The sequence below is a fragment of the Bactrocera tryoni genome, chromosome 2 (assembly GCF_016617805.1).
Source record: "Bactrocera tryoni isolate S06 chromosome 2, CSIRO_BtryS06_freeze2, whole genome shotgun sequence".
Taxonomy (NCBI): Eukaryota; Metazoa; Arthropoda; class Insecta; order Diptera; family Tephritidae; genus Bactrocera; species Bactrocera tryoni.
In genome coordinates, this window is record NC_052500.1 from 38,181,270 (window position 1) to 38,197,158 (window position 15,889).

Consider the following 15,889-nt stretch of genomic DNA (forward strand, 5'->3'; position numbering starts at 1 on the left):
CGTATGTTGGTCAGATATAGTCCATTTCTATAAACAGGACTCTAAGTCGAGTTATCGGTGTGCGCATAAATTAACCGCTGCTCATATTTACCCCAATACCTTTCAAAAAATAAAAGTTAAATTCGCGTCTCAAGTGTTAAGTAATACGGTCGCTTCAGTTATGCTTTCTCTTTACAGCTTGGGAGCCTTAAGCTCAAATAGTATGAGCTTTATTAATACCGCGGATTTCGTTTCTTTTTTCAATAAATTATTCGATATCTTTAATAGTAGTTTCACTGAGGCCATTGTACCCACAAAAAAAGTTTTTATAAGTTCCCCAGAGCAAAACCAGTTTTTAGATGAGGCAGAAAAAGTTTTAAAAACAATTCGGGTCGTAGATGAGTTAGGAAACAACACAACAAATAATTTCAATTTTATTAAGGGGTGGTTAATTAATATTAATAGTTTAAGACGATTGTGGCGATTGCTGTCACACTCAGGATTTCCTTACCTAAAGACAAAACGACTATGTCAGGACAGGTTAGAGCATTTTTTTGGTCAGATTAGAAGTAGGGGAGGTACTAGAGTTACACCTTTTATGTTCTCTAGTTTATTTAGGAAGTCGTGGGGTTTACGTTACGTAAATATCGTAACAAAAGGTAACTGTGAGCTGCCTTTAGAACCCGAAGCCACAGTTATTTCAGAACATAGCCATAATGTTCTTCTTAATGTGTGCAATGATTCCGTTTTAAGTGACCTTTCTTGGCAGGATTTCCAGGGTTTACCACTGCCCGAACACTCCATTGTTAGATCCATTACTTTAGATAGTAGTTTAGAAATTAACTTTTTAAAGGAAAATGCTTTTAACTATTTTTGCGGCTACCTTTATTTGAAAATTTTTAAAATACACACATGCATCCTGCCATTACCTTATTTAGGAGATGAAATTCCTTCTGATGAATTCATCTTCATACACCAAAACCAGATTGATAAATGCAACTTAGTGAAGCCGCCTCAAGAATTTGTTGCATTTATTAATAATTTAGAAATAAAATTTGTTGAGGAATTTGACAGAAATTGTCATAAAATAGGATTAGGAGAAATTCTTTTTACTAAATTAAAAGATATTAGGCCCTTCTTGTGTTGTGAAGACTGTGACCCAAAGGTAGTTATTGCTCTATTTATTAGAATTAGATTTTTAAATAAATATTTATCATTACCCAATTTTAAGAATAAAATTTTGTGTGTTTCTCATTTGTAGTTTTTATCTTCCTTTTCTAGTGGTTGCAATGAGCTAAATATTTTATACTAAAATAATACTTTTTAAGCAGATTCGCATTAAGAGCCTCTAAAGTTAGAACGATAAAGAATAGAAAGTTTTTAATTACAAATTAGAATTTGGGGCTTAAATATTGGCATTTGTATATATAGTACGTTTATTTTTATAGTTTTAGGTATTATACTCGTATAGTATTATTATATGATATGAAGTGATATTGTTTTTGTTACTTTTTTTATACTATTATACTCGTATATGAAGTGTTATCGTTATGTTTTTTTTCATTTTTTTTATGTAAATAAATTTTTAATGGGTGATATAGGCCTACTGGGGAACCGAGCACCCAAAAATAACTTCGGTAACGCGCCATTTTGCATACCTCATAGGTGGTGTGGAAAATGCGAATTGGGTGTTTTACAATTAATAAAAAACGCTTATTTTGAGGCGCTCTCACACTGGAATAAGTTTAACATCCCCTTATTCCTGCCAAGCACGCTACAATACAGCACACTCAAAGGCCCGGAATATTGTAGAGCGGACAATTGGTGTACTCAAGAGTAGATTTCGATGTCTTTTATCTGTACGAGGTTTACATTACACTCCCGAAAAGGCTACGCAAATTGTGAATGCTTGTTGCGCATTGCACAATATTTGCCAACACTTTCAAGTGGAATCTCCGGAAGAAATACCATCTACTTCACATACTACAATGACCAATGATATTTTGGACATAGAAAGAGAAGAAGAGGATACGGCTCGAATAATTCGCAATAATTCATTCAAATATTCATTTATTATTTCTAATGTGCTATTTATTCAGGCATATATTTAAATTTTATTTAAATAAATTCATTAAATAACAATATCACTTCATTTTTTAGGGTAAACTTAAACTATGGTACAAAAATATAAAATATCACTTCATTCCAGAATTATTAAAAATAAAATAAAATTTAAAAAATATTACTTTGTGTCTTAAATAACCAAAAAAAAAATAAAATCTTTGCGAAGATTTTAATTTACCAATTTTGAGGCGCTGCACCTCAATTTGAATTTATTGTTTCCAAATTGTGGCTTTCCTCTTCCTACTTCTGGAAACTTCTCCATTAACTCCACCAATTTTTCGAATGGCTTTTTTGTTGCAACTTTATTTCTTCTAAAAATTTATAAAAAATATTAATTAAAATTAATTTAACATTAATTAAAATAGTTATTTTACCCGTCCTCCATTTTTCTTTAATATTTTTTTGTATTTCACTGCAGGAATGTTGAAATTCAACTGCTATTAAGCTTGTTTGTTTATATACTAGTCAACCCCACTTGTACAGAGTTGAAAACCGCAATACCAAAAAAAGTTGAAGTTAGATCATACTTCAACCGCCATTTTTTTGACGGATTGAGTGGAAGTTGGCAATACCGAATTTTTAAACTTCGACTGAAATGCAGTTGGGTTGAAAACCGCAATTGGGGCAATAATTTCGCGCAGGACTACGTCTGCGGGGTCGGCTAGTGTATTCATAAATATGTATGTACACAAAAAGAATTCATACGAATACACATGTTTGCATATAAACGTATAAAAATATAAGCAAAAGAGCGAACATACATATGTACATACATATGTACGTCTGTTAGAGCAATATATAGTTTTGAGCATAATTTTTATTCCACGCGCTGCTCTGTTCAAGCAAAATGTTAAAATTTCTGCTGCAGAGCTGGCTGTGGTGAAACACCTCCATCTCGACCGAGTTAGCGAAAAATATTTTTACGTTCTTCGCGCCGTGAACCTTCTCTATGATAGACGTTCTCTGCAGTGCCTGCGCCAATAAGTTTGCGATTACATGGGGCAACTTTAGTTGCTAATTCTCGGGCGATTCTCTTTTACTGTCGCCCATTACCTTCACACGAGCAACTTGTGTTGCGCAACTCTGCTCGAGTTTTTTTCTCATTCTCTTTCACTTTACTTTAACCCATTGTCTACTCTTTACTTTAACCCATTGTCGCTTCTTTTTCCTTATAGGTATCACATATATTAATCAGCTCTGTCAATTAAGAAATACATTTTATTTATTAAAACAAATATATATCACCCTTTTTACTATCGTCTAAGTCAATTTGTATGGCTTCCTCCATACATTTCACAATATCTTTAATTAATTAGATTTTTTTGTCATACTCCATTTTCTAAAATATTTATATTATATTATGTATATTTGTATACATATTTGCAAATTACTTACCAAAAGATGAAATTAAATTTTTTAAATATATTCAAAATATTAATTTCAAAAAAATATACGCAAATGCAACTATGTACTACGAAAAAAAGAACACGAATGCCGAAAAACGTCGCAGCGAACTGCTACGAATAAGAACACAAAGCGAGTTGCTCAACACTGGAAACTCGGCGCGATTCCCCTCTCCTCGTCGCCCCCTCGCCTATAAACCAAGAGTTGCCGCAACAAAAGTTGCCTCGTGTGATAAGGCTCTAAGGAACAAGGAGAATGAAAAAGGTTTTGAAACGATTACTGTTTGAGCGTTCTCAGGAGCTCATATCATTGTAGAAATACAATGGCTAATATTCCCTATTTCAAAGAAGTGTAATGCTATGTTAATTATTCAATGAAATAAGAATAATTTTATTATTCTGGAAAGGTTCGAAACCGTTCTAATTTAATTTTTTAAAACTTTTAATATTATATAGACTCCTTCTATTTTAATGTAGAACTAGTTTTTAAGTTTATTTAACATAAACTATGATTAAATGTGCTAATTGAAGTTCATTTGAGATGTATGAAATATTAATAACTACATTATTAGTGATATTGAATTTGAAAACAAAAAGCATTTTTCTTACTGAAAATGTATTATTTTATTTTTGTGGATTATTGTATATCACAATAATAATAATTGTAGCTCTTTACTTCTGATCTTTCAAGCCGGATACAACTTATGTTCACATTTGTATGTGCAATATCCTATTTCAAAATATAAATTACATATTGAAAAGTTCTTATACTCAAATTTAGAAGGATTTACTTCATAAACATATAAAGTTGGCATTTAAAAAATTCCTCTAAAAAAAATGTATGTACATACATTACAAAGTTTAGTAAATATTCACCGCACATTCTGTTCGTCAAATATGTATATTACAAAGTGAGAATATTGTTAGAACTTAATTATTTATAATTTATTGAAAAATCAGTTTGTCGGCGGCACCAAAACCACCGCTGTTCATAAGTTGACTTAAGAGTAGTGGATTGTAAGTAGCAGCAGCTGCACCAAAAGCGGGAAACGATGAAAATGGTGGTACAAATGTATTGTGGAATTTAGGGGTTTTCATCGGACTAGACATCTTTGTGCGCCTCTTTTTCACTTTTGTAGATATTAATTCTTCACTTGAATCACTTTCTGATTCTGATTCAGATGTTTCTGTTCTTGTTTTATTCTTTGCGTCATCCTTTTCATCTTCTTCGTCATCACTAGATTTAGAAGCGTATCTGTGTTTGCGTTTTGTTATTCTTTTTAGCGAATCCTCCGATTTTGTCCGCAGCCTTTTGACCTTTTTATTTTGTACAGTACTTTGTTCATTGCTTTTCGTCAAGGAGTTTTCACTAATACAAATATTGGAGGGCATCATGAATTTTTTTTCGGGATTGAACTGACTCATTTGACCAATGCAGAATTCCATGTAAGATTGAAGCATAGTGCTGAGGTTTGCTGGTTTGGGGCAATTTTTCATATTGTGATATGGCGCAGAGCAGTTTTTGCAAATCATTTGACATTCGAATGCAGTGTGACCCTAGGCGAAAATATATTATGTTTAAAAAGAATAAATATAAAATACAGTAAAATTTTCAAAATATTAAAAAACAATGTTTTACCTGCATATCACATATCAAACATTGGTTCTTGATCGTTCCGGACTTATTATGTGATGATATTTCAGTATCCTCTGATACATCATCTTCAATTACAAAATTTCTTTCTAATTTGCCAAGACATATTAAGTCCTCTTCGGATGATTGCTTTTTCTTCGATTGTTTTTTTGCAATTTTCAATCCTTTTTCCATGATAATATTGGGCTTTGTACTTACTTTATCACTTATTTTATTATCTTCCTCCGAAGAAGAGGACGAAGAGGAAGAATCAGAAGAAGTTGACTGTTCTGTGCTTATTTTATGTATTTGGTTACCCAGTGCTTCTTGTTTTACTTTAATGGTGTTACTTTTAGCTATATTTTGAGGCTGCTTGCTTGTTAGCGCCTCATCTTCACTTTCAGAAGATTCTGAAGAGGAACTAGAAGAGCTTGCAGGTTTATGTGTTTGTTTTGAAATACGATTAGCCTCTTCTACCTCGGTTTTTTCTTGTTTTATGTTTTTTAATATATGCTTCTTACTTTCCAAATTACACTCTTCATCATGAGGAGGGTTTTTTGGTGTTGTTAAAGTTATGGAAGATGGAGTAACTGATGATATGGTTTGAGGCATACTACTTGTGGAAGATACTTGCATCGCCGGTGACGATGAATAATTTTGATTTTGTTCATCGGCTTGTATTAAGTGAGCATTTCTCTGATCTTCATACCAATTTAATTCATTTTTATAAGTCTCATTTCCAAAATGTGCCTTTCCACCATGCATATCTTGACCACGGCCACGTCCATTACGACCTTGTGAATTATGGTGATACCTGGAATTACCATTATGTTGTTCTAACGCATTTGGATCACGAAACTTTTGAAAGCCAACTTCTTGATTATTAAGTTTTGAATTACTAATCGACCCAAAACTATTATTATTGTTGCTGTGGTTGTTACTGCCATTGTAAGACCGATTAAAATTGTCGCCACCCCAGCTACGGTTTTCTGCATGTCCATCATTTCGATTCCCGCTTCTTTTATAGTTACCTAGGGATCCTGTACCACCAAAACGTCGTTGACTCTTACTACCACTACCTCCACCTCGGCGAAAATTATATGATTTTCGACTCATATTCAAAAAAAATTTGTCTTAAATCTGAAGTACCATACTATGACGAAAATAAACACACAAGTTGGAACTGTCAGAATAACACACGTGGGGATGGAAGTGTTGCCAAATACTCTTAGCCCATTATTTTCACTGTAAAAAATAAAGTTTATTTTGAATCATCCATAAAATCAAGCAAATTACAAATGCCATACTGAATAAAATCTTTTTTATTTTATTTTTATATATATAGCTACATGTTTGTGGTTTTGACATTATTATCACAGCAAAATTAGAGACTAAAAAGAGAGAAATATGTAAACAAAAAAGAATGAATTATAAACAATGCATCTCAATTCTCCGGGAAATCGACTTCCCAAATTAAAAAATACGTCCATTATATCCATTAAATAGAAAATATTTAAAACAAGATGACCTTTATACAAAATACGATGTTACAAAAGGGTGATTCTCTTGCTCTTGCAAGATTGCAGATTCCTATACCGAAATATTCAAGGCACGAGAGCACCCATTGCAGAATCTAGTGACATATGAACGGCTATAGTGCATGGCTATTGTGAATTTAGCAGAAATGAGCACGTTCTCTGGCAGAAATATATGTAAAACCACTGAATTTATGCGAGAATGAATAAAGAGAAATGCTTTGAAGAAAAATATACAAAGTCACGCAAATGCCGGAATTACATGTGCAGAATTCTGCGTGCAGAAAAAAAATTTGTACTGATTTGACAGTTCAAATTCTGCACCTCAATGCAGATCTGCACGGCATGTGCAATTTGAATTTCTCTGCGCAGAGGCAGTGCTGACAACATTCAAATAATTAATTTTTGAGCATAGTCCGGCAACATTTTAAATTGCGCTCAGCTGTTCAGTGAAAATAAACAAAAGATATAAAAAAATGGAAGAAAAATTGATTGAATTTGTTAGCGAAAACCGGTTCCTATATGACAAAAGTGATAGGAATTATAAAAAATAGCTACCTGAGGGACGCCAAATTTCAGGAGCTATCGGAGAAATTGCATATTCCAGGTAAATCTTTAATTTTATAACCTAACAGAAAATTTATATTTATTCATGTTTTGAATGTTTTTAGATGAGAAGCTAAAGGCCCGTTGGAGGACCCTACGAGATAAATTTTACAAAGACTTAAAAAAGAGACCATCAGGAAGCGGCGTGTATTCGCCAGACAAAAAGTGGAAGTGGATGGAGAGCCTAAAGTTTTTAAAGGACGTTGAAATGGACAACTTGAAGTAGGTTTTGTATAATCTTGTTTTATTTGTATAATTGTATTATTTATTATATATGCATTTTCAGCACACAAGGCAATTATGGCACCGTAACGACAGAAGGTGACGACTCTTTCCTCAGCGACTTTGGTGAATCCGCCTGTAGCAGTGTCAATTTAAATATCTTTTCTCAATCACCGCAGACGCAGACACAGACTGGACGGAAACGTAAAATTGAGGAATTACTTGAAAGCTCGAATAGAGACTTTCAAAGAGTGACGTCGCTAGCCGCGGAAATATTGGTCGGTGACACGGAGAGATCCGCAATTCAATTATTTTTTGAAAGCCTTGTCAAGCAGGCGGAGGGAGCTAATTTAAATAGCCTGGAAATGTCGGAGTTACAACTCCAAATTTCTCAAACATTCCACCAATTTTTGGTGAATCGTAGAAATATTTTTCATTATAATATTTATCATTTTAAATAAAAGCACATTCATTTCAAATATATAAAAAAGTACAAAGTTATTTATTTATTTTGTAGTTGTTGTTTTTGTTATTTCAGCGCAAACAATTTTGAGGAATACAAATCCATACAGGTTACGTAGAACCGACATATTTATTTTATAATACATTTATTGAATTATTTACTTATTTATTAAAGAAGAGATAATATTTAAGAAGATCTCGGGTATCAAAAGCACTTCGTCTTGCGTTAGCGCTTGATGAGAATGTAAAGAAGCATTCTCTGAGTCACATATGCGTGATTTATCTTGTATCATATGAACCACTTTTTTCAGAAAAATTATAGAAATTTTAATTTAATTTAAAATTAGGAAAAAAATTATTTAATTTTATTTTTTTATTATTTCAATAAAGTTATATTTATATGTATATAATTTCTTCAAAGAAAATTGATGACCTTCATGAAATACGCATATTCGCATTATTTCGTTATCATTTCCATATTAGCACCAATAGAATTTCTATGGCATATAAATATGTACTAGTCACGTCACATACTAGCTCAATACCTTAAACCGTAAAACTACCTTTTTTTCTTGTTTTCCAACGAAGGAATAAACCGGGAGTATTTATTGAGAAAAATCAGAAATCACAACTTCAATTCAAGGCTTTTGGTTTTTTATGATAAATACAATTTTGATACGATTTCTTTATGAAACAAACTGAGGTCGAGCGATGAAACCAATGAGGTCGAGCGATGAAAAAACTGCGGTCGAACGATGAAAAAAATGAGGTTGAGCGAAGAAACAAATGAGGTCGAGCGCGCGTTGTTACTTGCTTGAGCGTGACGTTGAAAAAAGGGGCCGGCTCGCCGCCCGTTATTCCTTTTTCAGCTTTTTGGCGTGGGTGCCGGTCAGCTGCTAGATCTGCTGTAGCGGTGACATTGTGGATGTTATGTGTGGAAATGTTGTGGAATTTGTGTGGTGAAATGATGAATGCGGGGTGTCGATGTTGCGGCTCTATGTAGGGTTGTATGCGGGTGTAGTACGTTGAAGCTCATTTGGCCATGTACATATATTATGTATTTCTTTGGCACATTTGTCCGTACGTTTACGAAAGCAAACGCGAGCCACATACATATGTATGTACATACATACATTCACAATAAAAAGTATCGCACGAAACTTTCGGATCTCCGTTTTCGGTCAACCAATGGCTGAAACTGGCGTTTTGTCAAAGAGTCAAGTGCTGAACACTTTGAGCACGACAGACTGCAAGCGACATCTGTCAAATAATAAAATACACACGTTCTTAGGGACACAGTTATGTAGTTGTGCAGCTGCCTCAATAACTGTGTCCCTAAGAACTTGTGTATTCCAATATTTGACAGATGTCGTTTGCAGTCTGTCGCGCTCATTGTGTTCAGCACTTGTGTGATAGAAAATACAAGCTGTGCCGAACAAAACAAACGAATGGCCGCCGATTGTCAACGCTTCCCTTGCCGCTGTAACAGCTTTGGCAACAAACGTGCCTAAATATATATGTAAGTATACGTATGAGCGCTTTCCGAAAACCAATGGTTTCATTGAAATCGGTTGAGTAGTTCCTGAGATATGGTTCTTGGTCCATAAGTGGGCGGCGCCACGCCTATTTTCAATTTTTAAAAAAAGCCTGGATGCAGCTTCCTTCTGCCACTTCTTCCGTAAAATTTAGTGTTTCTGACGTTTTTTATGAGTCGGTTAACGCACTTTTAGTGATTTTCAACATAACCTTTGTATGGGAGGTGGGCGTGGTTATTATCCGATTTCTTCCATTTTGAACTGTATATGGAAATGCCTTAAAAAACGGCTCTGTAGAGTTTGGTTGACATAGCTATAATAGTTTCCGAGATATGTACAAAAAACTTAGTAGGGGGCGGGCCACGCCCACTTTTCCAAAACAATTGGGTCCAAATATGCCCCTCCCTAATGCGATCCTTTGTGCCAAATTTCACTTTTAATATCTTTATTTATGGCTTAGTTATGACACTTTATAGGTTTTCGGTTTCCGCCATTTTGTGGGCGTGGCAGTGGGTCGATTCGGCCCATCTTCGAACTTAACCTTCTTATGGAGCCAAGAAATACGTGTACCAAGTTTCATCATGATATCTCTATTTTTACTCAAGTTACAGCTTGCACGGACGGACGGACAGACGGACGGACAGACGGACGGACGACGGACGGACGACGACGGACGGACGGACGGACAGACGGACGGACAGACAGACATCCGGATTTCGACTCTACTCGTCGCCCTGATCACTTTGGTATATATAACCCTATATCTGACTCTTTTAGTTTTAGGACTTACAAACAACCGTTTGACAGTTTTTCACTCTTGTTCTTCTCAACACGGAACTATGACGTTTCGTAATGGCGGTCGTCGTAATCTTGTATTCTATCATTCTTGGTTGGGATTATCATCATGGGCATGCATACATATACATATTTATGTCTTCATTTTCTTGGGTATGTGAGACAGAGAACACAAAAAAATGTCTTTATGTTCTCTGTGTGAGAGGTGTGTTTTGTACGCATTTTTCGCTGTTAAAAGTGGAATATCAAAGAACTTACCAATGATCGCAATCTTAGCACAACAAAATACAAAACTACTATTAATGCAGTATTCACGAGATATATAAATAGATTTAAATCAAAATTGTTCATTTCATACTTTAGTTACCACAGACCTATTGTTTCAGTTTTAGAATTTGAAGAAAATCCTGATAATAATGATGAAAATGCTCATAATGATAGATGTAAGAGTTGTTGAAATTATGGATGAGAATTGATAAATTTTGTATTTACTATTTACTAATATTTGTAACGTGGCTTTCACCACCTTACAATAATTTACGTCAACACCACTACACCCGACCTCAACGTAGAGCTTTCCACCATACCAGAATTATCCTAAACTTCACCTCACCGCACTGAGCAAAGCTACGCACACAACTCGCCCCACTACACTGACGAAAGCTGCGCTGTGCTGCTATATAAGCAAGCACTTCACTTCCAGTGCGATCATTTTCTTCCAGCACTCCGGCGAGGACGGTCGCCATCGGCAGCAACAGGCAGGGGTAAGTGTAACAATAGTAGAAATAGGTAGCATTGTATATAAAAGTAGAAGTAAACAGTATGGGGTAGACATCGCACAGAAAAGCCATCATGCCAATGCACGCGATGACTCTTCAGCCAGCTATACAGTAGGAGGGGGGAATTCTCGCAGAAAAAGGCATCACCGCCGGGTGATGCCAGTGCTCGCGATGGCCCTGCCCGGTAGTTGAGCGAAAATTTACACGACTTTTTATAGCGTTGCGAGGAACTCGCCGAATGCTACTCTATAGCACCATGCCTGGAAAATTTGCGCCAAACCATGCGCCAAATCTTGAAAAAGACCCGTGAAAGGAGAATCGACACACACCACCTCTTCGTCGATTTCAAGGCTGCTTTCGACAGCACGAAAAGGAGCTGCCTTTATGCCGCGATGTCTGAATTTGGTATCCCCGCAAAACTAATACGGCTGTGTAAACTGACGTTGAACAACACGAAAAGCTCCGTCAGGATCGGGAAGGACCTCTCCGAGCCGTTCGATACCAAACGAGGTTTCAGACAAGGCGACTCCCTATCGTGCGACTTCTTCATCCTGCTCCTGGAGAAAATAGTTCGAGCTGCAGAACTAAACAGAGAAGGTACCATCTTCTATAAGAGTGTACAGCTGTTGGCGTATGCCGACGATATTGATATCATCGGCCTCAACACCCGCGCCGTTAGTTCTGCTTTCTGGCTGGACAAGGAAGCACAGAAAATGGGTCTGGTAGTGAACGAGGGCAAAACGAAATATCTCCTGTCATCAAACAAACAGTCGTCGCACTCGCGACTTGGCTCTCACGTCACTGTTGACAGTCATAACTTTGAAGTTGTAGATAATTTCGTCTATTTAGGAACCAGCATCAACACCACTAATAATGTCAGCCTGGAAATCCAACGCAGGATTGCTCTTGCCAACAGGTGCTACTTCGGACTAAGTAGGCAATTGAAAAGTAAAGTCCTCTCTCGACGAACAAAAGCAAAACTCTATAAGTCGCTCATAATTCCCGTCCTGCTATATGGTGCAGAGGCTTGGGCGATGACATCAACCGATGAGTCGACGTTACGAGTTTTCGAGAGAAAAATTCTGCGAAAGATTTATGGTCCTTTGCGCATTGGCCACGGCGAATATCGCATCCGATGGAACGATGAGCTGTACGAGATATATGACGACATTGACATAGTTCAGCGAATTAAAAGACAGCGGCTACGCTGGCTAGGGTCATGTTGTCCGGATGGATGAAAACACTCCAGCTCTGAAAGTATTCGAAGCAGTACCCGCCGGGGAAGCAGAGGAAGAGGAAGACCTCCACCCGTTGGAAGGACCAAGTGGAGAAGGACCTGGCTTCGCTTGGAATATCCAATTGGCGCCACGCAGCGAAAAGAAGAAACGACTGGCGCGCTGTTGTTAACTCGGCTATAATCGCGTAAGCGGTGTCTACGCCAATTAAGAAGAAGAAGAAGATACGTATGAGCGTGAATACATATTGACGCAAATTTTTGCGAGTCACGGAAAAATATTTTGGAATGGATAAATATTATAAATCGACAACTGCGTTATTGCCACTTTTCTCATTTCGCCAATTTGGCTGCCATATTGACTTGTGATACTTCTGTTATTTGATTCTGTTATTGTAGAACAATGTTAAAATTTTTTGTTGGTGACATATTCACATGTGTACGCATATGTATGTTTGTATGCTTATGCATTATTTGTTCGGAAGTGTATACAAATATATGTACATATAAATGAATGTATATGAACATGCAAATCAATCCGCGCACATGTAGTATATTGATAAGTGATAAAATCATGATTTGAATTTTTGAATGCGCACATGCGTATCCGTGCAATCATATGAGCAAATAATAAGATTAATATGATAGACGATATATTTATACATATATTGTTGTGATAAATTCAATTTCTATTACTAAGAAACATAATACAAAAACATTTATTAGTATAGTATATTATGTAAAAATTAAATAAAATTTTTAAATATGCAAGTCCAAATTGGCTATAAATATTACTATTCATGCATTCATACAAAATTGTACTCATATCATAATTACATATGTTTACATGCCAATATGGAAATGACGACGGCAAACGCAAAAGTATACATATTTGCATACATTGCGATTGCCTGCTTCAAAGCAAAAATTGAAGCTTGAAAATATCACAATGCTGTGGTTGGGAGCAAGAATGATAGAATATAAGATTACGACACTAGTTTACAGTTAGTTTTTTTCGGTTTAGCTCTTGACAATTCTTACAAAAACAAATACATTGTTCAACAATTTCGTGACGTAACAGTTTTGCGTTGAGAAGAACAAGCATAGAAATGCATACAAATTGTAAACAGAAAAGTAAACACTTTTTGAAATTCCCAAAATAATATTAATTCATTCGTCTTTGCAGGAAAAATTTCAGTGGAATATTTAGAATATTGTTGCGAGAAAATATGTATATAATTAGTTTTAGGCACATCCACAATAAATAGAGTAGCATGTGTGGGAATTGTTCAAATGAAGAAAACCAGTGAAAGTGTACTGTTGTATTTATTTAAATTTCTAAGCATAAATTTATTAATTTTTTAAAATCAAATGTGCAGTGGCTTGTTGTAATAATTATTATGCAATTAAAGGATCGAAAACGAGTTTTTTCAGTTTTCCGGCCGATTTAAAAGTTGCCGAAAAATGGGTGCTATTTTGCAAAAGAAATGATATATTTAGTAATAAATTAATAATTTCACAATTTTTTTATCATAATTTCATACATCTGAATTTATATACAACACAAGAAACGTCTTCTCCATTTGAATCACAACTTAATAGACAATTTTATTATCAATAGGCCGATAAATTTCTTTAGCAATGATTCAAATCTTTACACTCAACAATATTCAATCGCTTCACTAAAACTTTTTATTAAAATCGAAAGAATTAATAATATTTTGCGAATTTACAAAAGTGTTTACTTTTCTGTTTACAATTTGCAAGCCATTTGACAGTTTTTCACTCTTGTTCTTCTCAACACGGAACTATGACGTTTCGTAATGGCGGTCGTCGTAATCTTGTATTCTCTCATTCTTGGTTGGGATTATCATCATGGGCATGCATACATATACATATTTATGTCTTCATTTTCTTGGGTATGTGAGACAGAGAACACAAAAAAAAATGTCTTTATGTTCTCTGTGTGAGAGGTGTGTTTTGTACGCATTTTTCGCTGTTAAAAGTGGAATATCAAAGAACTTACCAATGATCGCAATCTTAGCACAACAAAATACAAAACTACTATTAATGCAGTATTCACGAGATATATAAATAGATTTAAATCAAAATTGTTCATTTCATACTTTAGTTACCACAGACCTATTGTTTCAGTTTTAGAATTTGAAGAAAATCCTGATAATAATGATGAAAATGCTGATAATGATAGATGTAAGAGTTGTTGAAATTATGGATGAGAATTGATAAATTTTGTATTTACTATTTACTAATATTTGTAACGTGGCTTTCACCACCTTACAATAATTTACGTCAACACCACTACACCCGACCTCAACGTAGAGCTTTCCACAATACCAGAATTATCCTAAACTTCACCTCACCGCACTGACCAAAGCTACGCACACAACTCGCCCCACTACACTGACGAAAGCTGCGCTGTGCTGCTATATAAGCAAGCACTTCACTTCCAGTGCGATCATTTTCTTCCAGCACTCCGGCGAGGACGGTCGCCATCGGCAGCAACAGGCAGGGGTAAGTGTAACAATAGTAGAAATAGGTAGCATTGTATGTAAAAGTAGAAGTAAACAGTATGGGGTAGACATCGCACAGAAAAGCCATCATGCCAATGCACGCGATGACTCTGCCCTATACAGTAGGAGGGGGGAATTCGCAGGCCTCGCAGAGAAAAGGCATCACCGCCGGGTGATGCCAGTGCTCGCGATGGCCCTGCCCGGTAGTTGAGCGAAAATTTACACGACTTTTTATAGCGTTGCGAGGAACTCGCCGAATGCTACTCTATAGCAAATAACCAGCTTCTTGCTACTATGCCGGAAATTTTGCAGGACAAAGCGCTGCAATGGTTTCGTGTAAAACGCAACGCCATCAACACGTGGGACGACTTTCGTTACGAGGCTGGACGGTTATTTTTACCGAAACGTTACCTCGCACATCTCGAAGAAACCATCCATCAGCGCAAGCAATTTCCCAGAGAGAAGGCAAAGGATTATGTGCTGGCTATCCAAACGCTTATTCGCCAACACCCGAAACTTCGCGATGAAGATCACACCGAGCGTATATACGACGGTCTAACGGTGGAATATCGCTTATATGTCCGTCGGAGCGATTTCAACAGCGTAGACGAACTCGAATTAACGGAAGACTACGAATTGTTAAGAAGCGAGGAGGCCAGGCAAGCAGGAAACACCAATAACTGTTTGACGGCGGTAAGTACTAAGTATTGCTGCGAGAAAGTTTGTTGGCGATGTAAGCAGCCGGGACACCGAAGGCACCAATGTCGCAACCAGCAGCGAATATTTTGCTCTCGCTGTGGATGCGACGGAATCATGTCTCGAGACTGCAATTGTCCTACACATGCGACGATGCGAGCTACTCCGTCCAAACCCAGTACAATAGCACTCAACGCAACGATTCCGTACCCAGAAGGGAAACAAGATGGCCGTTATTATTTGCCCATTACTGTCGCAGGCATGCAGATAGAAGCTCTGGTGGACACCGGAGCCACACTCACATATATCGGTAAAGAACTTCAACATCATCTAGATAAACACCAAATTAAAGCCA

The 15,889-nt window shown here is 36.2% G+C and overlaps 2 protein-coding genes across 2 annotated transcripts; one reads left to right on the forward strand and one right to left on the reverse strand.

The window, feature by feature from the left end:
* Nucleotides 1–4,388: 4,388 nt before the first annotated feature.
* On the reverse strand, nucleotides 4,389–6,322 carry LOC120769040 (protein mushroom body miniature). The gene is made up of 2 exons (XM_040095884.1): nucleotides 5,146–6,322; nucleotides 4,389–5,063 (listed from the first exon to the last, which is right to left on the reverse strand). The coding sequence occupies exons 1-2, from the start codon at nucleotides 6,253–6,255 to the stop codon at nucleotides 4,452–4,454; spliced, it is 1,722 nt and encodes a 573-aa protein (XP_039951818.1). The 5' UTR covers nucleotides 6,256–6,322; the 3' UTR covers nucleotides 4,389–4,451.
* An 810-nt stretch (nucleotides 6,323–7,132) lies between these two features.
* LOC120769321 lies at nucleotides 7,133–7,983 on the forward strand. The gene is made up of 3 exons (XM_040096272.1): nucleotides 7,133–7,281; nucleotides 7,346–7,502; nucleotides 7,567–7,983. The coding sequence occupies exons 1-3, from the start codon at nucleotides 7,197–7,199 to the stop codon at nucleotides 7,961–7,963; spliced, it is 639 nt and encodes a 212-aa protein (XP_039952206.1). The 5' UTR covers nucleotides 7,133–7,196; the 3' UTR covers nucleotides 7,964–7,983.
* The last annotated feature ends 7,906 nt before the right edge of the window (nucleotides 7,984–15,889 follow it).